Below are 23,448 nucleotides of genomic sequence, written 5' to 3' on the forward strand. Positions count from 1 at the left end.
TCAATCCCCCGAAGAACTCCCCTTAGGAAAGAATTAATTTGATTGCTGCGATTTCAAGACATGTCAGTGGTTATGTCAGCTATCAATAGTGAAAGTTGTTAGACTGTTTAGGGGAAAGAGACCACAGCTCTGTTTGTCATCGTTTTATTTTCATCAGTGGCTCTCGTTTTACCCTTGTCCTTACGTTGACCCAAAACAGCAGTAGTTGTTGGAAATGTGAGGTAGAAAAGTTTGCTGTACTTGAGTTGACCTTTGTATTTCTTGCTTTTTCAAAAAATTATACTTCTAACAGAAACTGAGAATGATGGCGGTGCACTTTCACGAATCAGACCACAAAAGGATCCGAAAAAGAAAGAAGAAAAAAATTCTCTCCAAGCTTGGATGGGTTTTATGGCCATTCCAGAAATAAAGCAATGTCATAAACAAGCAAAAACGACAGAAAGACTCTGCTAGGTCAAAACGTCAGGCCTTAAACGATTTTATGCAAACAAAAATGTGAATACAATGTATCATCAAAATATGTTTGCGATTGCTTAAAATATCTGTTGACCTTTGAGAGAGATAAAGAAAGTCTCTTCTAAAAATTATGTGTTTATAAATTTATACCAAAATATTCTGAATATCTTTAATAGCTTGTATTTGATTATCTATTTTGTGTTTTTCTCTATCACTAGACAAGAAACTGTAGCTGAGTTATTAGAACACATGTTTCATGGGAAGAAATCTAAATCAGCACTAGTGAATGGTGTAAGTGTTCTGCTTGCCTTGTTGGAGTTCAAGAAGCAAGGGTAAGTTCCCATCATGTTTGGATTCGTTGGTGGGTGCTTTTGCCGAGATAACCCAACCCACATCAGGCCTGGAATTACATGGCGGGCATGGCCTCCGTTGCCCTGGTCTTGGCCTTGGTGCTTCTTCATTGACTTTGAGATGGATGCGCCCTTATGCAAAATGAAGATGGTCTTGCCCTCCCTACAATGAAATTCCATGCGTGTCAACTACGCCCAATTTCATGAAGCTGCTCAAGCAGAAAATATTGCTTACAACTTTCTGCTTAGCAAAAATTGACAGGATACCGGGTGGTACATTTGACATAATACACTATTCAGCTGGTAACCTCATTCTGGTTATCACAATTTTGTTGTGCTTGGCTACTGTTTGTGTTTAAGCAGCTCAATGAAATTGGGCTCTCTTTGAAGTTTACATTTGAGTGTTTTAATTTGTTTGATGCTTTCTTCACTCGCTTTGTGTTTTGGGACTGTTAGCAAAGTTCTTCAGTTATTACTATCCATGTTTTTCTTTCAATTTGTTTTTATTGTTTTGATAATTTTGCCAGTGTTTCGTTTAGTATTTTAGATTCATTTTGAGCATGTGACGTATACATATCTCCCATGCAAAGACATTGATGTTATACACGTACCCTTCAGGTATATTTTCGGACGATGCTTGTGACCTGGGGCCAATTTCATGGCTCTGCTTACCGTAAGCACAGAATTGACGCTTACGGAAGCAGGGAATTCTGTGCTGACGTCAAGCGTATTTCACGGGTTAGCGGCGACTTTTGGCTTCTGCGCGTGCGTACTTCATGTTTCTAGGCATTCTACGCTTACAAGGCTAGCGCAGAAATTCGGTGCTTGCACGTAAGCGGGGAATCACGATCTTAAGCGCAGAATTCGGCAGTAAGCAGCTCTATGAAATTGGGCCCAAATTATCCTTGCTTCCTTGAAGGATGTACAGTATCAGGAAGTATATCTCCAAATATACGAACAAACTTTGAAATATCCCACTTAGGGGAACCCCCTAAATACTTGTGGTCCAACCTTGGTTCTACTGTTCATCTGTGGTTCCATTGGTTACATCCAGGAAAAGAGATCTGTCCTCACAAAAATTTCCCAACCACAACCCTTGAACACTATTTCGCTTTCGTGTTTTGTCTTACAAAGTTTTTTCTAGTTCTAGGTTAAAAATTTTGAACTTGTGCTTTAAGTGAGAATGCATAGTTGACATCAATTAAGTCCATGACGCATTTTCAACAATTACCTTTTGTCACAAAAAGTGATTTATTAGAAACAAAAATTCCATGTAATAATTGCTCATTCTTTGGCTGAGTTTCTAGTGACTCAAATACATTTATGGATAATTACCGTGCTCAGCTCTGCGCCAATCATTATAAACATGAATTTAAAGCAGAAATAAATGTCATAAGCTGATATTAGTGCTTTTCATTGTCCACAATTTTGCCAGAGTGTGTGATTCACTGCCTTCCATATAAATACATCAACGCCTACTCACTATAAAGCTTCTTGCCATATAAATTGCTTGTTACATCATCTACATAAATAAACAAAAATGAATGGGTAATTTCACGTACAAATGCAGCAAATAATAATAATAATAACCTTATTTATATAGCGCTTATTCCAAATTTGATAGCAAACAATGATGGCTTAAATTGATTGATGGAAACTATGATTGCCCGAATTTCAAATCTGTTTTAATCCCTTCACTACTTTCACAAGATCCCTTGGTTGTACATGTACAATTAGGTTTTGGGAAGTAGCCAATTTGGTGTGGCACGTGTAGTGCCTTTCCAGTGGTGATAGACAACATCCTGCCTACAATAATGCTCTAAATAAGACACACCTTGATTTCTACCTTCCAAAGGTAGTCTCTGACTTTGGCAACTACTTGAACATGAAACTCACCGACCGACCGACCGACTGAGTTCTGAGTTGCCAACTCATTGCAAACTTTGTCTGGTTTGGGGGGGGGGGGGATTCCAGTCTTAAATGCTTATTGCAAAATGCATTCACCAGCCTTTTTATATTTCTGTTGTTGTTATTTGTCAGGATATTTGATGGTTATGTGTTTCTGTTAAAGTCATTGGACACTATTGGTAATTGTCAAAGACCAGTCTTCTCACTTGGTGTATCTCAACATATGCACAAAATAACAAACCTTTGAAAATTTGAACTCAATTTATCGTCAAAGTTGCGAGATAATAATGAAAGAAAAAAACACCCTTGTCTCACAAAGTTTTGTGATCTTTCAGATGCTTGATTTCAAGCCCTCAAGACCTAATTCTGAGGTCTCAAAATCAAATTTGTGGAAAATTACTTCTTTCTTGAAAACTACGTTACTTCAGAGGGAGCGGTTTCTCTCAACATTTTATACTATAAACAGCTCCCCATTGCTCGTTACCAAGTAGGGTTTCATGCTAATAATTGTTTTTAATAATTACCAATAGTGTCCACTGCCTTTAACTGTGTGTTTGCGCCGTTCATAATGGTTTAGTTTTGATCAAAAAACGTTCATGATGAAAAGTTTGTGGAATGACGTGTAGCACCTAGGCTTACTAATCACCAACTCAGTGAAACGTTGATTTGGGGTGTAAAACATCAGCACTCTGAGAAAAGCATTTGGGCAATTGCCTCCATGCCTCTGGTCACAGCCTTGGTGCCCCTTGAAATGTTTGAATATAAATTTACAGTTTCCTCATAGAGGTGCCCTATCAAGGAGAAAATACCTTGGTGCCCTTGCTTTGCCATAAAACGAAGCACCAATCATTGAGTCGATGTTGCCAAATTATTGTCAACTTTGTTGTTTAATCAATAGTCAAGAGTATCCTTGTGTAGGAAGAAGCCAAGACTAAACGTAAATTACAAATGCTCATATTTCACTACACTAAATACTGGCCATCCAACAGCAACATGCTGGCTTAAATACATGTATCATTTTGCATATTTAAGGTAGGGTGACAAGTGACACACAATAGGGTAGACGGAATAACGTCAAAGTCTTTAAGTTTCAAAAGAGAAAGATGGACCCCAACCAAATTTGTACTTTCATACATGAAGTCTTTACTTACAAAACTGAGTACTGTAAATGTGTGTCAATGTTTTTCGGAGTGACTTGTTTGCAAATGTTGTGTTGATACTGTACTTAGGTCTCCTGTAGACCCCGCCCTAAAGACCCCGCCCTAAAGACCCCGCCCTATACACCCCACCCTATACACCCCACCCAAATCGCTGGATTCCCATTGTTGTGTCACTTGTAAGCCCACCTGTTTGCTATTTATAGATAACAAATACCCCATTTCTTCCTGCTTATAAGTGTTCTTTACTTTTTCTGTCTTTTGCTGTTTGAATCCCAGCTTTCTACAAATTGCAATCAAGAAAGTTTTGGTCGGGACAAATTTTCAGAACAAGCAAGTTGGCCTGTAAAGCCACAATTTCTGTATGCATTGCTGTTTGGATTCAACACTTATTTGATAAGAATGCAAACAAATAGGAATGGATCAAACTGCGGTCCAGTGGTAAGGCTGCAGGACTTGCAATCACTAGGTTGTTGGTTCGAATCCTACCGAGCTAACTGCTAATTTCACAATGACTAGACAAATTATTATCGTTTTGTTACTGAGTCACAATTTTTTGATTTATGCAATTCATAGTCTTAGACGTTAAACCAGTGTTTGTCTGAGAGAGATTGGCTGTTGCCAACTCGGGGTTCATATCCCCTTGAGGGAGTTTGTTGAGTTCCCCTTGATGGGAAGATCATCTAAAGAAATAAACAAACAAACACACCAACTAACAAACAAACAAACCTGTCAATTTGTGTTGGTCAAGAATGTAAGCAGAGGATCGCAAACATTTCCTCCAAAAACAAAATTTGGACGAAACAAAAAGCATGGACAGAAAAAGTAGGGGACCCATGGAAGTTTAGCTTGCACATGTTGCCGTGCTGTTGTGTTGTCACCCGTCTTTTTCAAGCTTCACTTCTTTTGCTTCTCCCGTCACCAGCATGGTCTTGTCTTTCTTTAGGCCCGAGGGACAAGAGCAGATGACCGCCCTGGACGCGGAGAGGCTGGCCCACGGCGTCAGCGGAACCCTGAAGGCTGTAATACCTCAGTTGACTGAGCTTCATCAGTTACTAACTGACCCTCCAGAAGTATGTTCCACCTTCCGATTATTTACACCTTACCCCCTTTTAGCAGAGCTGCCAACTTTTTCCCCGATTCTGCAAAAGGTTCCTTGAAAACAAACAAATCTTGCCACGGTCTGATGAAAACAAATTGAAAATATCCCTGATTAAGGAGACTGAGTTAGGTTTCACAAGGAGTTAAGACTAGTCTTATCTCCACAAGGAGTTAAGACTAGTCTTATCTCGAGTTAGGACGAGTTAATAGGACTAGCCTTAAGTTTTAAGTAACTCCAAGGACTAGTCCTAAGTTAAGACTATCTTTGTGAAATAGACCCCAGTTCCCCCATAACCCGATATTGAACGTAACTCTAAATAACTCCATGATTGTACACAAAATCTCCCTGATTGCAAGATGCAAATGTTGGCAGCTCTGTTTTGGAAATGCTTTTCGTACCCCATTCTGCTTGAATACAAATTTGTGTTATTTTCTCCCATTTGATAATTCTAAACCTATCTGAACCCTCCAACTTTTTGGCAACGGAATAATTCAATCCTGTCAAATCTTCCAAGGAGCTGTTTTGATTCTTTTACTGATGAAAATTGTATGGAGGAAGTGAGGCGTGATGACATTTAATTACGCAGTGAAAAAAAAGGGGCCTTGGTGAATTGATTTGAAGACCAATGCTAATAACATTAGGTAGCTTCAGAGTGTGTTCTCTGCAAAGGGCATCCTTTGTTAAACAAAAATATTCCATGTCTTTAATAATAGTCGTTACCGGTGTGTTTATGGTAGTGCATAATAAATTAAAAAAAGTAAGATTGGAAAGTCCTGCATAGTGGAAAGATTTAATGGTTTATTGTTGTCGAAATAGACCCTACTTTAATGTCCCGTGCTAGCAACTCCGTCATTTTACTGGTTTACAAAACTTGGGTCATAGCACCTTGTTAACCATTACATGGTGCTATGTAAAGTCAAATTTAGTCCCACATTCCATACAGGAAAAATACTGAATGTTAAAGCGCATTGTGCGTCACTGAGTGACGGATATGAACGCTATAAAAAGAAGCCACACGTATTGTTACCGTTATTAAAAAAGCTTGACTTGTTTCTCCCTTTTGCAACAACAGCAAGCACCTATGCCGACCACGGTTGGTAAACTAGCCCCACCGTTCGGAGCAGTTCGTCTTCAAGTGTGTAAACTCATCGCAGCGTTGCTCGTCACCAATACCCAGTCTATCAACACAGAGCTGTCCAAATTGGGAACAATCAAATCGCTATGGGTATGTATATTGATAATTCACCCTCGGCCTTTTGCTCTCTTTTGTCCCCGCCACGGAATCGGTCAAAATTATCTAGTAAGGATAGTTCTGACTTGACATCGCTCGATGTAAAAGCGGCCAGTTTTACTGGTAATTGTAGGCCTGGAATTTCATCTTGGAGAGGGCAAGGCCAATTTAATTTTGTATAGGGCACTTCCACTGGAAAATCGTAAATAAGACATTGTTTCTCTCATAAAAAAAAAACCCATCTCGCCCTCACACAAAAAAGTTCTCGACCTTGATGCTTCTTGGTGCAGATAGATTTGAGGATTGAGCCAAGATGGTAAGAAGGAAGAAGATAATGCCAAGAGATTCTTCAAGATTGTGACAATGTACAAGAGTCACAAATGTGTTTCATTAAGACTGATTAACGGTGGACACATTAAGCAGGTGCCGTGGTTTGATGTTGCAGCCTGATACCACAAACGGTTTATGCAGCGTAGGAGGCTGATACCATACCATTGTACCACAGTTGGTTCTATGCTCAGTCTATAGACCCATGTCATAAGACACCAGTGATTTAACATTGCACTGCTTCATGTGAACATGACTTCATTATGTCTGTAGAGTAGCCCCCCCCCCCTTCCCCCTCCCCCCGACCAAAAAAAGAATGCTTGGCAATCAACAGCAACACACATAATTGTTAAACCGTCAGAAACTAAATAGAAATCAGGCGTGATGCTTCGCAGAAGCAGCAGAGACTTTTGCCTCCTTGACCCTGGTCCTTGTTTTGGTGACCCTGGTCCTTGTTTTGGTGCCCCCTTGGAATATTCCAGTAGTGTGTAAACTAACCACTGGGGCCCAATTTCATGGCTCTGCTTACTGCCAAATTCTGCCCTTACAATCACCATTCTCCGCTTACTGTGCATTTTCAAATTTCTGTGCTAGCTGTGTAAGCAAAGAGTGCTGAGTAACATGGAGACGCACGCGCACAAGCCAAAATAATAATAATAAATAATAATAATAAGACTTGTAATGCGCACATATCCACCCTGCTGGGTGTTCAAGGCGCAGTAGAACCAAAAAAAAAAAAACACAACACAAAGAAAAACAGACACAACAAAATTAGTCATTGAAAACCTGTGACATAAGATAAGTTTTGAGAAGAGACTTGAATTTTGCGGTACAAACACAAGATCGAAGATTAAGTGGTAGAGAGTTCCAGATGCGTGGCGCGGCTGAAGAAAAAGACCTGTCACCCCATGAGTGTCGAGACTTGGGTTCAATGAGGAGAAGCATGAAACTTGATCGAAGATTCCTTGATGTAGTGTAAACTTGAAGCAGTTCAGAAATATAGTGGGGAGCCTTGCCATTTAGAGCTAACCCGTGAAATACGCTTAAGCGCGGAATTCCCTGTTTCCGTAAGTGCTGATTATTTGCTTCTGGTAAGCAGAGCCATGAAATATGGTTCCATTTACTTAAAAATGCCTTGCCCACACAATAGGGAAGTATCGGCCATTGTAAAACAAGCATTAATCCACTGTTATCATATGTTGTTGTTTTTTGTTGACTGTACAAGTATCTGTTTGTTTTCTTTGCAGGAGCTTTTATTTCAGTACCTATGGAATAACTTTCTACATTTGGAAGTAGAGAAATCTATAAGTACCATTCTGACAAATAACCCGACCGAGTCGGAAGAAGGGAAGACACAACACCCACTATTAGTACATGTAAGTCTAGCCACTTATGTCAGGGTTTTCCACAGGGTTAAATTTTGTCTGGGCGCTAAACCAATTGGTATTGGCCAAGATTGGGCGTGAAGATTAATGCACGCACCGGTCCTACTAATCCGCTTCATCTTGCTTGTGTCGTCAACTCACCGTCAACTCTCGACCACTACGCAGATTACAGGTATGGATTAGGCTTGATCCAAGATGTCAGTGATCAAATTATATGAAGCGCAGTACATAAAACACCATGCGGTACCGATCATTAACGTCTTGTCCAAGACTATTCAAAATGCAGGAATGTGCCCTCTGTTGTCGATGTTGGCCGACAGCTTTGCTGCTGAGAGATAATTTTTTCACAAAGAAAAAAACTTAAATTTTTATACCGAAATGTAACCTAAAACTTATGAAACTTCTCTTTAAGCTAATACTTTATAGTTCTATGCCTCTTCTGTGCATTTTAAATATATATTGAAGGAGTTGACGGCGAGTTGACTGCATCAAACGAGTTGACGGCGATTAACGGCATGGAAGTATTTAGGACCCTATTTCTAGTTCTACCTCCATGCTATTTCCCAATGTAGTTGCTGACCGATGCTTAAACCACAAGGCAATTGCCTCTATACCACCTGGTCAATGCCTTTGTGCCCTTGAAATGCTAGTAGAAATTTACAACTTCCTGATATGGTGCCAGGCCTGTATGGTGCCCTTTACTAAGGAGAAAATGCCTTGATGCCCTTTGCCCTTTCAAAAAGGAAGTGTACATGCCTGAGAATGCTACTCAAACATTACGATATGCAACTCAATGTTGGCATTCATTTGCTTGATATGACGATGTAGATGAATTGTGTGTGCTTCTTTCCCTCGTCCATCTGTAGCTATTCACAGACTGCAAGCTGATTCAGAGGATACTGGATACATGGGAAGAGAATGACCAGTCCCAACAGAAGGGAGGGTCTAGGAGAGGGTACATGGGTCATCTGACCCGCATCACCAACACTGTCATCCACGAGATGGAGAAAGGCTGCAATTGTGAACAGATTAAGTCCTTATTTCAAGGTAAACAAATCTTGGGATTGTGTCTTCTGTTTAAACTTTTAACTTAACCAGTGAAGCAAAACAATGAGTGATGAATTAAACCTAGTAGGTTGTTAGCAAAGACATGAATTTGTCTAACAGGCCCCCTCCGGACTGGGCCCAAACTGAGCTGCTTAAGACACTAAAAGTTGTGATTACCTGAATGAGGTTACCAGCCAAACTGCTCTGACACATGTACAATTGGTGACTGGTGTCCTGCTCAATTCTGCTAAGCAGAAACTTGTAAAGTACATTTTCTGTTTGAGCAGCTCTATAAAATTTGGCCCTGGTCTGTTGGACCTCTGGAACGTTTTCTCGAATTGTTAATTTAGTTTTATGTGTGGTTTTTGTTTAGGATGGAGTTTCATTTATCTTTTGTTTTTGTTTGTTTTTCTTCTGTTGCAGAGTATGTTCCAGAAGATTATAGAGAAAAATGGAATTTGTTCCTCGTTGGTAGTTTGTCAGAGCTTAACAAACGCAATACAGTAGATTTGGTGAGTATTTACACGAGATGGTATCAAATTTGTCTCAGTTGTAAACTCTATACTCCCTTAAGTGATATATACTAGGAATACTATGGTATTTAACCTGCTCAAGTCCTTGACACCTAATATTGTGTGTGCTTGTTTGTTGTTAAAAAAAAAAAAAAAAAAAAAAAAAAAAATAATACTTATGGTCTCACATTTCCATTCATATGCTGAATGACAACACTACACACAAATGCACATTTGTTGTCCACCTGAATCAAGAACTTTTCTTTGTTCCCAATTGTTTGGACGTGAGGGCACTCTCACTCTGTCAAAACACTTTGATTCATTTTAATCTAGTCTCGTTTCAACGGCTAGACACCCTTTCATAAACTAGTGTAACAGAGAATAATCAGATAGAAAAAAAAGAAGAGCAGAAGGTTGTCACTAAAAAAACAGCCTGAAAAGTCTATTAAAGGAACACGTTGCCTTGGATCGGACGAGTTGGTCTATTAAAAGCGTTTGAAACGGTCTGTTATGAAATGCATATGGTTAGAAAGATGTAAAAGTAGAATATAATGATCCACAAAAGTATCACTCGAAATTGCACGGCGGTCCTTTTACGTCGCGAACTATCACGGTCAGCCATTTATGGGAGTCAAAATTTTGACTCCCATAAATGGCCGACCGTGTTAGTCGACAGGGTAAAAAGAAAACCACGCAATTTTGAGGCATATTTGTGTAGATCATTGTATTCTACTTTTACAATAGCTTTCTAACCATATACATTTTACAACAAACGGTTACAGAACGCTTTTCAAAGACCAACTCGACCGATCCAAGGCAACGTGTTCCTTTAAAGCCTACACCATGTATAAACGTTGGGCGGCCCTTGTTCTCCTGCCCTTGTCCTAAGGACAAAATATGCCTGAATCAGTGATCCACAATAATTCTGTTGGCGTATGTTGTTTTTTAGGTTGGTACGCATCCATTGCATTCCTCTAGTGAGGATGACGATGGTGACTTTGGGAATATAGACTTTGGTAAAGACACTGCAGTACAACAGGTATGTAGTCATGCTTCATTTATCAGTTCATACAATGAAGGCTGGGTGGTTCGTTTCATGTCTTGGTGACTATTATTTCATGGTGGAATGCTACCAAAGAGTTACCCCAAAACGTGCAACTTGCTGACATGGCTGAAGCAATTTCAAGCAAAAAAGAAAAAAGAAAAAAAAAAAACCCCAAACACTCTTAAAACTTTCCCAAACTTATTTGACAACCTAAAACGTTAATTGAAATGTGCACAAATTGTTCAGAAAAACATTTTAGTTTTGCGTTACTTGATGTTGAAACTGTCAAATTTTTAATGACTTTGTTTTGCATTTAAAAGTATTCCTAGAATTAAAGTTGCAAATATTTGTGACATTTTCAGCCACTCTGCCAGATTTTGAAAGCATTATCACTGCAGAAAGTGCGTTTTGGTTTGTAGAAATTTAGTAATGTGGGTGAATACATTGAACATCAGTTTTTTTTACATAGGAAGACAAAAAGTGAACTAAATTTACCACATCACTATTTTATTAGCAGTCACCATTTCTGAAAAATTGCTGCTCAAGTATTATGTTGTCAGTAACCTCATTGGGAAAAAATACATACAATTTTGTTTTGCATTTTTGAATGGGTATGCTCAGATCTAACAAACTTCATTGGACAGGAAACACATTTCTAATTTCTTGTGATGGGAATTGCTTTGTGTTTCATTTTATTACTAATACTTTCCACCTTTTTGTTAATGTGCTGGAACAATTTTCAGTCAGTGACATTGTGTTTTAAGGTCTTTTGGTTTATTTATGACCTTTGCAGACTCATTGAATTTGTTGTGGGCTCAATTTGCCCTGAATAACATGTTAAAGGGAGGGTGTACTATTGGTAATTACTCAACAAGGGATGGCTAATCTAGTCTCCCCAAGATAATGGCTTTTTGATGAACTTTTTAAAAGAAATCATTCAAAAATGTCATAGACTAAGATTATTTTTCATGATTGATACATTCTGGTAAGGTAGTTGGGATTCCAATTATTAGACCCTAATGATTTGTATTTGATTCCAGTTTGCCTACATTAATGGTGAATTTTGATTTGTTGATAAATTGCTGAACAATTGTTTATATTCGCATTGCTAGAGAAATGGGGGGTGAATAGGCGGCTGGAATCATGTGACCCATCCGAGTATTATTTTGAATAGATTCTGATTGCATATTTTGAGCTGAAACAAATCGAGGTCATGCTAGCGATCATTGGTCTTCAAAATCAAAGCAAAAAAAGAAAGAAAAAAAATTCTGGTTGTGGTCTGGGTATCTTTAATCCTTTTAGCTGTCCGAAAGTCATAAGGGCATTCCCTGTCTATGGTAGCTAAGGGACAAGGACAAAATGTCCGCCACAGAATTAGTATTGGTTTCACATGGTCTTGAATAATGCATGATGAAAATGCATGTGACCTTTACACCCAGCATGATCTCCATATGTTCCAACTCAAAACCCAACATTTTTATTTGTTAAGTTTTTATAAAGATGGTCCGGGGAGGGGTTAAATTTGACCATCATGTCATGCTACACATTTATTGGATGTGATGTAGTCAGATTGGCTATTGATGGTCAAATTTAGCCGAAATCTGGATCGAGAACAGACAAAAAAAGAGAACAAATTGAAACAATGTTTGTTTGTGGGAAGGCACACATACTTGCAGACTGATGCGCCAGGATTGCAGCTCGGTAGCAGCTTAACGTTGATAATCCTGGTGTTTTGGTTGGCTTGCTTTATATTATAGTAAGAAACTCTGCATGCTGCATATTGCTACTCTGCCGTTCTGATTAAAGAATAACATGAATGCATTGGAAATCCTTTGGGGGTGGGACAACATCAACAGATCTAGCCGTTCAGCCAAGACTTTCCTTCTCGTTTTTTGTGTCTCCTTATTTTCTCAACATCTGTGAATGTTTCTTTGGTGAAAGCTACATTCTCTTTTATATTTACATTGACCCGAGAGAAAAGGCTTGGGTGTCATTCATTTTGTTTGGGTGGCAAGAAAAGCCCAGGGCCAGTAAATGAGAAATTTACTGTAAACATCTCTTACTTCAAGCCTTTAGAATGCTTGAAATAATATTTTTCACTCTTTTACGGCGGTTCAAACATTCTCACAACTTCAACCGGGAGCAAATTAATCTCTTTTTGATTTTTTTTTCCTTCAAATCTAAAGTTTGCTAGGAAAGGGTGCTGGAAGAGCTGACAAAAAAGTTACGAAATATTTTGCAAAAAAACTGGAAAGTTATCGGCAGAACTTGGTTAGAATTTGTTTGTAGGTTTACATTGCATGTGCACACTCTGGCTGACGCAAACTTGCCCACTTAACCGCAAACCGGCCTGATCGCATTGAGTCCCTTTTACTTAATGGAATGCATGCTGCATATTTAGATGGTGTTCATCGTTTGGGTATACATGATCCAAAACTGTTGATGATGAAGTGGTTCCACACTTTATAATTAAAGATTGCACATAAAGAGCTCAAAATAAACAATAGATCACAGGCCTTGGACCAGTTTTAGCATCTGGCCAGTAAACTCACGAGGGCAGTAAACCCACGACCAAAAAAAGTCTGGCGGTCTTTTACAAACACGACTGATTTTCAAATGTTGACAATGAGTTTGATAAATAATTTCCAATTATGTTGAAAAACAAAGAATACTTACCCATCTAAACCAATGCTGGTTAAACTGTGTTGTTTTTTCCTCTCATGTTGAGTCTGGTCTTATTTTTGGCCCATAAAAAAAAAAAAAGGAAGATAAACAAGCCTGCAGTCTTGCGGATTTTCGAAGTAAATTGAGCCTTGGTACACCTTTATAGATATTTATGCCGTTCATACTTAATACATGATCAGATCACTACAAGAACATTTTAGCTGACTTTTGGAAGTGTTTTTAGTGGTGTGACTTTTTTTCCTAAAACCTGTCATAATACATATCATGCAAAAATGCTGTTCTCCATCATTTTAAAATTGTTTCAGTGTGTGTCACATGTACATTTAGCTGGCCTGTAATAATCGATTATTGTTACAGGCCCTTACAAAAATTGGGTTCAAAATTTCAGTTGCAGAATGAAACTCTATTCATGATCATCTTGAATGATAAATTACTGGCTTAAATCAACATATTCATGTATACAGCTTACGATTGACACCCTAACAAAAGTAGCAAGGGGGTTTGTGTCCCAGTCTGTGCAGAAACACCCCGCCCCTCTCCCTTTGAAGAAAAAAACCAAACCAAACCCACCCCTCAAAAAAAAAGCGGTATGCGTGTAATTTTTGTGTGTGTGTGTGTGTGTGCCTTCACCATACATTGTTGCATTTCCCCTTGGCTGTGCCACACGGCAGGCGTTCTCTGATTATCAGATGCAACAAATGACGTCCCATTTTATTGACCAGTTCGGATTCTCCGAGGAGGACTTCACCAAGCAAGAGGACAATGTCAAGTAAGAAGCCAAGAATGGCATTTTTATTTTTTTTTCTCTATTTTTTGTTTATAACTTCCTGTTCCTTCTGTTTTGTTGAGACCATTTTCTGTCTTTCTATATGTCTATAAGCCCTTTTCACACTACTCTTTTTCCTGAGGTTGCATCTGGATAATGGCCCCCCTTTTCACACCCTGACCCATTTAAAGACAGTGGACACTATTACAAATTGTCAAAGACCAGTCTTCTCACTTGGTGTATCTCAACATATGCATAAAATAACCAACCTGTGAAAATTTGAGCTCAATCGGTCGTTGAAGTTGCGAGATAATAATGAAAGAAAAAACGCCCTTGTCACACGAAGTTGTGTGCTTTCATATGCTTGATTTCGTGACCTCAAATTCTAAACTTGAGGTCTCAAAATCAAATTCGTGGAAAATTAGGCCTACTTCTTTCTCGAAAACTACAACACTGCCCCTCTCCCCATAACTCGTTACCAAGTAAGGTTTTATGCTAATAATTATTTTGAATAATTACCAATAGTGTCCACTGCCTTTAATCCTAAGCTAGGAAGAGTTTGGTGAAATTGATTGGCTGGTCTGCCCTGGTCTACCCTGGCAAAATTACCCCAGGGAATAACCACCTCTGCTCTGGAGTAGGGGGTAAGCGGTAAAAAACGGGATATTCCTGAAACGTGCAACCGAATCCCTGTGAATAGGGACCCAGTGTGAAAGTGCCCTGGGGTAACCGTGAGGTTACAAAAGTTCCGGGGCCTCCCAGGGCTTGTATTCCGCGGGGATAGGAGATACAGTGTGAAAAGGGCTTGTGTGCTACAGATACATGCTAGCTAGTTTTAAACCGTAATGTAGAAAGCTTTGCGGAGGTTCGATTCCCCCTTTTGACAACCCTTTAAACTTTGCCCTTAAGCCATTCCTTTAAAAGAGGAATTCTTGAATTTTGTTTCTGATATTGTTATTATATTAGAAGTTTTTTGAGAATGTGTCTTAGTCTTCTGTTTAGTAAACTTACGTGTAGTAGAAGTTGAAGTATTTGTGCAAGTGGTCAGTGCAATTTAGTAGTAGTATGGACACTAAATTCTTTCAGTACTTGGTATCATATTTTTGGTATAAATATTCCTTCTTCCCTGCCATTTAACAAATCCTGAGAAATTTAGATTTTTCGGTTTTTTTCTATGCATGAGTTTGCTTGTTTAGAACAGTTTTTGTCTGTTGGAGATAAAGTTCCTTTTATTTTCATTGTGTTTTATTATCACCTATTATGAAAATTCATCAAAGATTGATGTCTGAAAGATTACTGGACATTTTAAGTGTGGGGGCTGGTTTAAATGGAACAGTTAATGTCACAAGGGAAGTATGGAGAATTATGTAAACTTCAATTGGCATTTTGTTGCCGTTAAATGCAAAATCAAAGCCTTCAGATAATTTTTTTTTTGCAAGTTTCTTGGTTTGATCAGCATTATTTTAATGAGAAGATTTGTTTCCAAAGAAAAGAAATGTAAACAAAACTTTTTTATATCAATATAAAACTGTTTTACTGAAGAATTTCACAAATATTGGGAAGTGAAGAGAGAACAGTTTTTACAGAAGGACCATTTTGGTTAGTGAACAATTTGTTGATTTTTGCTGACCCCCAAACACCGGTACACCTTTGGCAACATGATTTGAAAAAAATCGCATTAGTTTGGGTAAGTTTTTTTTGTTCATTCATTTAAAACAAATAAATTGTATGGAATATTTTTGTTACTTAAAGTAAAAGGCTGTTCAAATGTGTAAGAATTTGATGAATAATGGAGGCTTTGAAATGCTGCCATTCTCTCTGCCATTTATGAGTAGTGAGTTGAAGGCACTGGACACTATTGGTAATTACTCAAAATAATTTTTAGCATACAAACTTGGTAGTGAGTAATGGAGAGCTGTTGATAGTATAAAACATTGTGAGAAACTGCTCCCTCAGAAGTAACATAGTTTTTGAGGAAGAGGTAATTTCTCACTCAAATAATAAAATACTTCAGGTCTGAAGAAGCCTTTTATTAAGCATCTGAAAGAATACAGATTTGTGCAACAAGGGTGTTTTTTGCTTTCATTATTCTCTTGCAACTTCGATGACCAATGAGTCCAAATTTTCACAGGTCTGTTGTTTTATTCATACGTTGAGATACACCAGGTGAGAACACTGGTCTTTGATAATTACCAATAGTGTCCAGGGTCTATAATGAGTAGTGATTTAACATTGTCACAGTTATGAATGTCCATTCTAATCGAGCTGTATCTGTATTTTGCTTTTCATGCAGCAATCCTTTTGATACCATATCAGACATCAGTTTCTCAATATCAGCCAATGAAGACAACGTGAGTACCAAAGTTTCTCAACGCTCAGCCAGTTGTTCACCCTAACCCCCCCCCCCCCAGACCCATCAAAACCCAACTGCTTGTTTTGTGTTATTTTGTGTGATTAAGGACTGCACTAGTGCACTGATAATGCTTTATTTGGGATCAGGCATACCACTGTAATTAGAGTCCAACAGTTAACTTGTTGAGTTTCCGTATGGCGCGAAGAGTGTGGTAGATCCTAGTCAATCAGGGAGATTTTGTACAATTGTTTTTTTTTCCACGGAACTTTCAGCTCTGGTTATCCCCCATAGGATTTTCATGGGATTTTCATGCATTTGCATTGAATTTTGTATGCCTTCAAAAGATGTATTGTGTTTGTTAATATCTCCCAATCATCTTTGTCTCTCCACTACAGCCCAATTCAGCGTTATTTGAAGCATGCTGCAATGAAAGAATATCCAAGTTTAATGATAACAACAGTGACGAAGAAGATATGTGGGAAGAGAAAGAGCTGACGTTCTCATCAAATGTAGACGACTCTAGAACCTGGTAAGAGGACATCAAAAGATCCCCAAAGTATTTGCCCAAACCTAGCCAAATGTAAAGCAAAACAAACAATTTGTAACAGAGTTTGCCCACAACTTGTTTTGTGAAAAGCCAGTGAGACCAGTTAGGTTGTTGTTTCACTAGTCCGTCGGCTTTTTCAGTAGTCCATATTTCCTGTTAAAGGTTGGGTCATAGATTGGTTTTTGTCAACGTATAATGCTGATTTTATAGCTGATAAAATAGATACAATGAAAGTCGCATCTAGAAGTTTGAGCTGCATACAAAACTGTTGAATCTAGCAACGTTTCAATAGCAAAGTGACAGTGGTTACCTACAGTATCTCTGCCCGCAGCATTTGTGAATGGACACCGACCCTTAGAAATTTGAGAAACGATTCATGCATGAATCGTGCATGAGTCTCAAACACAAATGAGTGAAAAATTGTACAGAGGCCTTTGAAGGAAATCCCTTCTCAAAGTAGTTTGTACTCTCAACAGCTGCAGTTTTTCTTACCAAGTTAAGTTTTATGTTATTCATTTTTAGGGTTGTTATTAAAGGTGCTCTAGTCCTTTAAGGTTTGTTTTTGTTTGTTGAGGGGGTTTATTGGACATGCGTTTACAATGGTTCTTGGTGTGTTTTTCTTTCTTGCAGTGATTCAACTGCTGCACTCGCAGGTGGCAGTGATAACGACAGCGATAGTGACGAAGAACACACAAAAGAAGAAATCCCTCGTTCTCCGCAGCCATCACCATCAATCAGTGAAGAGACAAAGATGGATGTCGACTCTGGTGACAGTGAGTTTTCACTTAGCATCTTACAAGTCCCAACTTTGGAAAAAAAATCTCTTAAATGAGTAGTGACGAGTAGTGTCTGAAAAAACTGGGTCCAATTTCACAAAGCTGTGTAGCAGAAATAATGCTTAACAAATTTATTTTCTAAGCTAAAAATGAGGGGGCACTAGTCACTACAATGTAAACTTAATGGAATGTTGTCTGGTAATCTGTTTTTGCTAAGCATTATTTTCCTGTGCTAAGCAAGTTTTTGTGCTTACAGGCTTTATGAATGAAATTGGGCCCTGTTGGTTGAGCCAACACTACTCAAAAGAGGTATACATGGTGCTATCGCAAACCTCACATGAGTATACTCCCACCATGCACGGTTTCAAATCCTACATAATACCCCATAATTATTATTCCATTATCAAGAGTGAATGTTTGAAGCAATTTTTACAATTTTTTTCCTTCTCTCATCAAGCCTGGACAGCCAATTTCGACGATGTACCGATGGATGGAAGCGTAGCCATGGATACCACACCAACTGCTTGGGCGGAGTCGTCACCACAGGCGGGGAGCACCCAAGACGAGGAGTCTGAAACAGGGTGGGCCAACTTTAGTGATTTCAATGCTGGGTTTAATGCTGTCAGGTAGGGATTAATACATTCACGCACACCTCAATTCACACCCCCCTTCATTAACACACTCTCAAAGAGTTCTCTTCATTCAGTGGCTCTTTCTTAAAGTACATCTGTCTTTACTCATTTTCGTCTGGCTTATTCTTCTTTTTGGAGGTGGGGCTTGCTAACAATCAAGAAAAATAATCTTGTACATCATAAGAGATAATCTGAAACATTTTGAGAGATAATCTCATACATCTAGAGAGATAATCTCATACATCTAGGGAGATAATCTCATACATCTAGAGAGATAATCTCATACATCTAGGGAGATAATCTCATACATCTAGGGAGATAATCTCATACATCTAGAGAGATAATCTCATACATCTAGGGAGATAATCTCATACATCTAGAGAGATAATCTCATACATCTAGAGAGATAATCTCATACATCTAGAGAGATAATCTCATACATCTAGAGAGATAATCTCATACATCTAGAGAGATAATCTCATACATCTAGAGAGATAATCTCATACATCTAGGGAGATAATCTCATACATCTAGGGAGATAATCTCATACATCTAGAGAGATAATCTCATACATCTAGGGAGATAATCTCATACATCTAGGGAGATAATCTCATACATCTAGAGAGATAATCTCATACATCTAGGGAGATAATCTCATACATCTAGAGAGATAATCTCATACATCTAGAGAGATAATCTCATACATCTAGAGAGATAATCTCATACATCTAGAGAGATAATCTCATACATCTAGAGAGATAATCTCATACATCTAGAGAGATAATCTCATACATCTAGGGAGATAATCTCATACATCTAGAGAGATAATCTCATACATCTAGGGAGATAATCTCATACATGATCTCGTACATCTTGAGAGATAAATTCATACATTTCTTGAGAAAAAATTTCATACATCTTGAGAGATTATCTCATACATCAGAATATATATTTTCTTACAATATCTCATACTTCTAGAGAGACAATCTCATGCATCTAAACAGGTAATATCATACATCTTTACAGATAATCTCTGAATCTTAAGAGATAATGCAGTTGAAATTATTATTCATTTGTTTGAATGCGGGAAATGATGGGTCGGTCCCTGATGACAGCCAGTGATCGCTTAGACAGCTTCAGATGTGGCTGAATGTGTTTTGCTATCATTGTGACACAAATATCCATTGATATAAATCTTATTGACTTGAACCAAATCCCTGGTACAATAGTTGGCTTATTTGTCTGCAGTTGATGATGTATTAAGTTATTTTTATCATTTTATCTGCAGAAAGAATTTCATGCATTTTAAACTGCTTGGCTAAAACTTGTTTGAGTCTTTGAATTCTTGACATTTACAATGTTGCTACATTTTATGGCCCTTACAGTGTAATGGTTTATGTACTGTGAATGCTACTTTAGTGGCAGGCACTGGATGAATTAATGTTATGACATGTGCTTCAACTTTATGTTATAAATCATGCCATTGTGTTATTTGTGTGTGTATAATTAACTATTGCCAATTTTGTATGCTTGTGTGTATTTTTATTGATGCTTTGTCTCTTCTATTTGTAATGATTTGCATATTCAAGTGTGCAATTAATTCATTCTTGCTCTCTTTGTGTATTTGTTTTTTCATTATTCTCTGCATTTGTTTGTATTTCTTGTAATGCGCAGTAGAGTATATTAATATGGGTCACTGCGCAATATAAATGTCTGTATTATTATTATTTTTTAAAAATCTGACCTATAGCTCTGTTGATTTTTGTTGTTGATAACTGAGAATGGATGTATGAATTATTTATATTTTCTTTTCATTTATTTTGTGATTTAGTTAAGTTAGAAGGTCTAGATTAATTAAATACTTACAACCAACTAACTGGTGAAGCAGCAGGTAGTGGGAGACGGTGTGGGTTGTAAAATTAGGCTTCTGTATTTATCAGATTAACAATCCTCCACGTTGTAGTTGTTTGTATTATATACCAATATTTTGTTGTGGTTGTTTGATTGTGCTTGGACTATGGCAGTCCGGAGGGGCCTAGGAGTAGCTCCCCCTAGCCATGGGGGAAATGGTGTGGGTTGTAAAATAAATTAAGAATTCTTTACACATCATTCATGTTGTAACTGTTTGGGTATTCTTCTTTTTTTTGGTTGATGTTTTGATGTGGCAGTCCGGAGGGGCCTAGGAGTAGCTCCCCTGTTGCCATGGACAGCGAGTCCTCTCTGGATGAGGTTACCGGCCAAGAAGAAGCTACAAGTAGTGAAGCCACACCCTTGTACCCCGCCCAACCTGGTGCTGCCTACGGTAAGAAGCTGTCTCTCTAAAACACAAACCTCAAAGAGGAATCTCTGTTGCCAAGTAAAAGATTTATCTCGATGATCAATTCCTTTGTTTTGGGAAACATTTGCTTTTGATAAAGCCCTGTTCATACTTCCTGCATATGTGAATACAGAGCGAATTTTGACATCACATCGCTGTTCTCGCTGAGAATGTTTTGCACGACTCAACTCTTCTGAATTATTCTTTGCAATTTGTGACGTCAAAATTCAGATTGTATTTGCAAGAAGCATGAACCAGGCTTTAGGCTTCCTAGGGGGCCTTTTGTTGTGTCAATAAGAAAGTTTCCTAAAATATTTATTACATCTTTTTTTGACAAGAAACCTGTGGGGAACAGAAGATGCAATCACCTTGAGTAATATTATTATAAGAAATCTGTTTTAAAAATATTTTTATTTATTTATTTGCAGTAGTTTCAAGTAGTCCTAAAAAGCTTTCGACGGAGAATAGTCATAATACAGTCGTAACGAGTAGCATTGGAACAACAACACAACTAGGAAATGGAGCTGAGGAAAGGTTAGAGATATATGTGTGTCATTTATTATTCAACAATGGTGGTCCTCGACTGTGAAAGATTGTCCAACAAAGATACCAAACGACTTTGTTTAGCAAACAAATCTCTCCCCTCCTTCAACTATTCTTGATAATCTTCCCTTTTGGTGTTTTCGATATCATTTCACAATTTAAGTCATTCAATATTTCGATATGATTAAAAAAGTGAAACCGACGATATTGATGTCAAAATTTTCTCAAGTATTTGAGTAATATCGCTGTATCTTAGTTCAAAACATTGCTTAACACTCACCTTTTCCATATTTTTTGTTTTTGCTCAGGTTATTTATTTCCTTCTTGTTCTTGTTTGTATTAATGAATTGATATTTAATTTGTTGCATGACTTTGTGTTACGTTTTGCGTATGAATGCTTTATAAATGATATTTTTCTCATTTTTTAGGTTTAAGTCCTACTTTAGACACACATGTTTTTTATTAAACCTTGTATTTTAAATTCCGAGGGAACATTAGTGATTTAACTTATTAATTTGGTTTTTGAATTTCAGAGAAATGGTTGTAGAGGCAAGTAGCGCCCAAGTCGAGAAACCAACCCCTTCCAGTCCAGCGGCACCAGTCTCAACATTGCATAACTCCCTTCCTGCCTGTCCTCCCTCGTCCCCGCCCACCTCCCCTCAACCAGACAGCACCGTCGCCGACCCGCAGAGTGTTTCGTCGCCGGACGCCAAACTCACAAACTCAACGACCTCAACGGAAGAACAGCAGCAGCAAGAGAACTCTAATGAAATGAGCTCAAGCTCGGACACTCTTAGTAGCAAAAAATCAAATGTCCCGCTAGGGGTCGCGTCTCCTAGCAGTCCGAACAATTCTGTGGACGAGTCAAGGCTCAAAGAAGTTGGCAGTGAGTCGCCCAAAGGGGAGGAGAGAACAAATGCAGTTGAGACGCAGCAGAAACCTGTATCTACAGTTATAGAAGTTGTCGATGGGCACGGAAGTCAATCTCAAGGAGATGAGGACCTGGACGATAACTTTGAGTAAGAAACCTTTTTTTTAAAATCAGATTAAAGCCCAGCTACTTTCAGTGAATTTTGCAGAAGTTGACCACTGTTGCGAATTATTCATTGTGACGTCAAAGTTCGTATTGCATTCGCATTCACCGGAAGTATGAACCGACTTTTAGCTCGGCTACCTGTGAATGCTTTGTGCGAAGCGAATTTTCTTGCGTCACAATTGCCCAAACAGCACTGGCAATATTGCGTCACAATGCATTTGCATTCTCAGAAAGTATGAAGTGGGCTTAACTTGATTGAGCAAGAGACAATTTTGTTTATTTTGTTTATATTTGTTCTATTTTATCCTTCTTATTTTTACATTGTTTTGAGTACAATCAATGTCTTATTTATTTCTTCTGATTAATAAATTGATTATGATTGATTGATTGATTGATACAAGTCTTTTTTCAGTTTCTTTAGAATTTCTTTCTCAACTCCATATATTCTTATCCCTCCCAAATTCTTCTACCCCTCTTTTTTACCGTCCCGTCATCATTTATGTACCTTTTTCAGCACCATTGAAAAAAATCACACTAAGATGTACAGTGTCTTTGTAAATATATGTTTTTGCATTGACCCTAATGTGTTAAATTTTGTTATGTTACTTTTAATGTAAATCCGTAGTTTGTTTCTGATAACTATATATTTTTATATATTTTTTTTACTTTTTGTGGGAGGGGTTAATAATAAATATTATTGCAGTTCAGCTTCAAATTGAGTAGTATAAATCAATAAACCACTCTATAACTATTTTATGGAATTATTAGTATTGCCCAGTAACTGTAACTTTGGGTTGGTTTTAAAGACGTCTTGTACGTTGTGTTTTTTATGAGATTTATAAATTAAGCCTTTAGGGCAGACATTTTAAACTGGCTCTTTAAGCAGATAATATAATGCTATAGTAAGTAAATTTTGCAGTTTGCAGATAATTTTCTTGTCATGACTTTCAGAAAGTTTAGAATGTTGATATAATCTGGGTTCCTTTTACTGTCGTAGTTTCCTAGCATCCAGTGGTCTAATGAAGGCTGGCCCTGACTTGTCACCTAAACCCAATGGACCGACCGAGACCGAACGTATAGAGAAAGCAAGGTAAGAGTCTTTGCTAAGCAACAAAATTAGTTGGGCACCAGTGGCAACAATGTGAACTTTATGGAATTTTTGCTGGTAACCAGTTTCTGTTGAGCAAGATTTTTTTGTGCTTAGCAAGTTTTGATACTTACCAGCTTGATGAAATTGAGCCCAGGTTTGCAAGCTTTTACCCAAGAAGGTTCT

The 23,448-nt window shown here is 38.0% G+C and overlaps 1 protein-coding gene across 4 annotated transcripts in view; it reads left to right on the forward strand.

The window, feature by feature from the left end:
• LOC139939844 (serine/threonine-protein phosphatase 6 regulatory subunit 3-like) overlaps positions 1-23,448 on the forward strand; it is a 39,254-nt gene that overhangs the window by 14,102 nt on the left and 1,704 nt on the right. Inside the window, exons 7-22 of one of the 4 annotated variants that reach the window (XM_071935987.1) lie at positions 675-788; positions 4,797-4,944; positions 6,046-6,198; positions 7,779-7,907; positions 8,783-8,963; positions 9,387-9,475; positions 10,425-10,514; positions 13,877-13,974; positions 16,265-16,322; positions 16,720-16,853; positions 17,502-17,644; positions 18,105-18,273; positions 20,448-20,581; positions 21,025-21,130; positions 21,673-22,158; positions 23,173-23,265. In XM_071935987.1, coding sequence (XP_071792088.1) covers positions 675-788; positions 4,797-4,944; positions 6,046-6,198; positions 7,779-7,907; positions 8,783-8,963; positions 9,387-9,475; positions 10,425-10,514; positions 13,877-13,974; positions 16,265-16,322; positions 16,720-16,853; positions 17,502-17,644; positions 18,105-18,273; positions 20,448-20,581; positions 21,025-21,130; positions 21,673-22,158; positions 23,173-23,265 — 2,325 coding nt within the window. The remainder of the gene's footprint in view (positions 1-674; positions 789-4,796; positions 4,945-6,045; positions 6,199-7,778; positions 7,908-8,782; positions 8,964-9,386; positions 9,476-10,424; positions 10,515-13,876; positions 13,975-16,264; positions 16,323-16,719; positions 16,854-17,501; positions 17,645-18,104; positions 18,274-20,447; positions 20,582-21,024; positions 21,131-21,672; positions 22,159-23,172; positions 23,266-23,448) is intronic. The other 3 variants (XM_071935989.1, XM_071935990.1, XM_071935988.1) reach the window with 3 other exon arrangements.

The sequence above is a fragment of the Asterias amurensis genome, chromosome 7 (assembly GCF_032118995.1).
Source record: "Asterias amurensis chromosome 7, ASM3211899v1".
NCBI classification, from domain to species: Eukaryota; Metazoa; Echinodermata; class Asteroidea; order Forcipulatida; family Asteriidae; genus Asterias; species Asterias amurensis.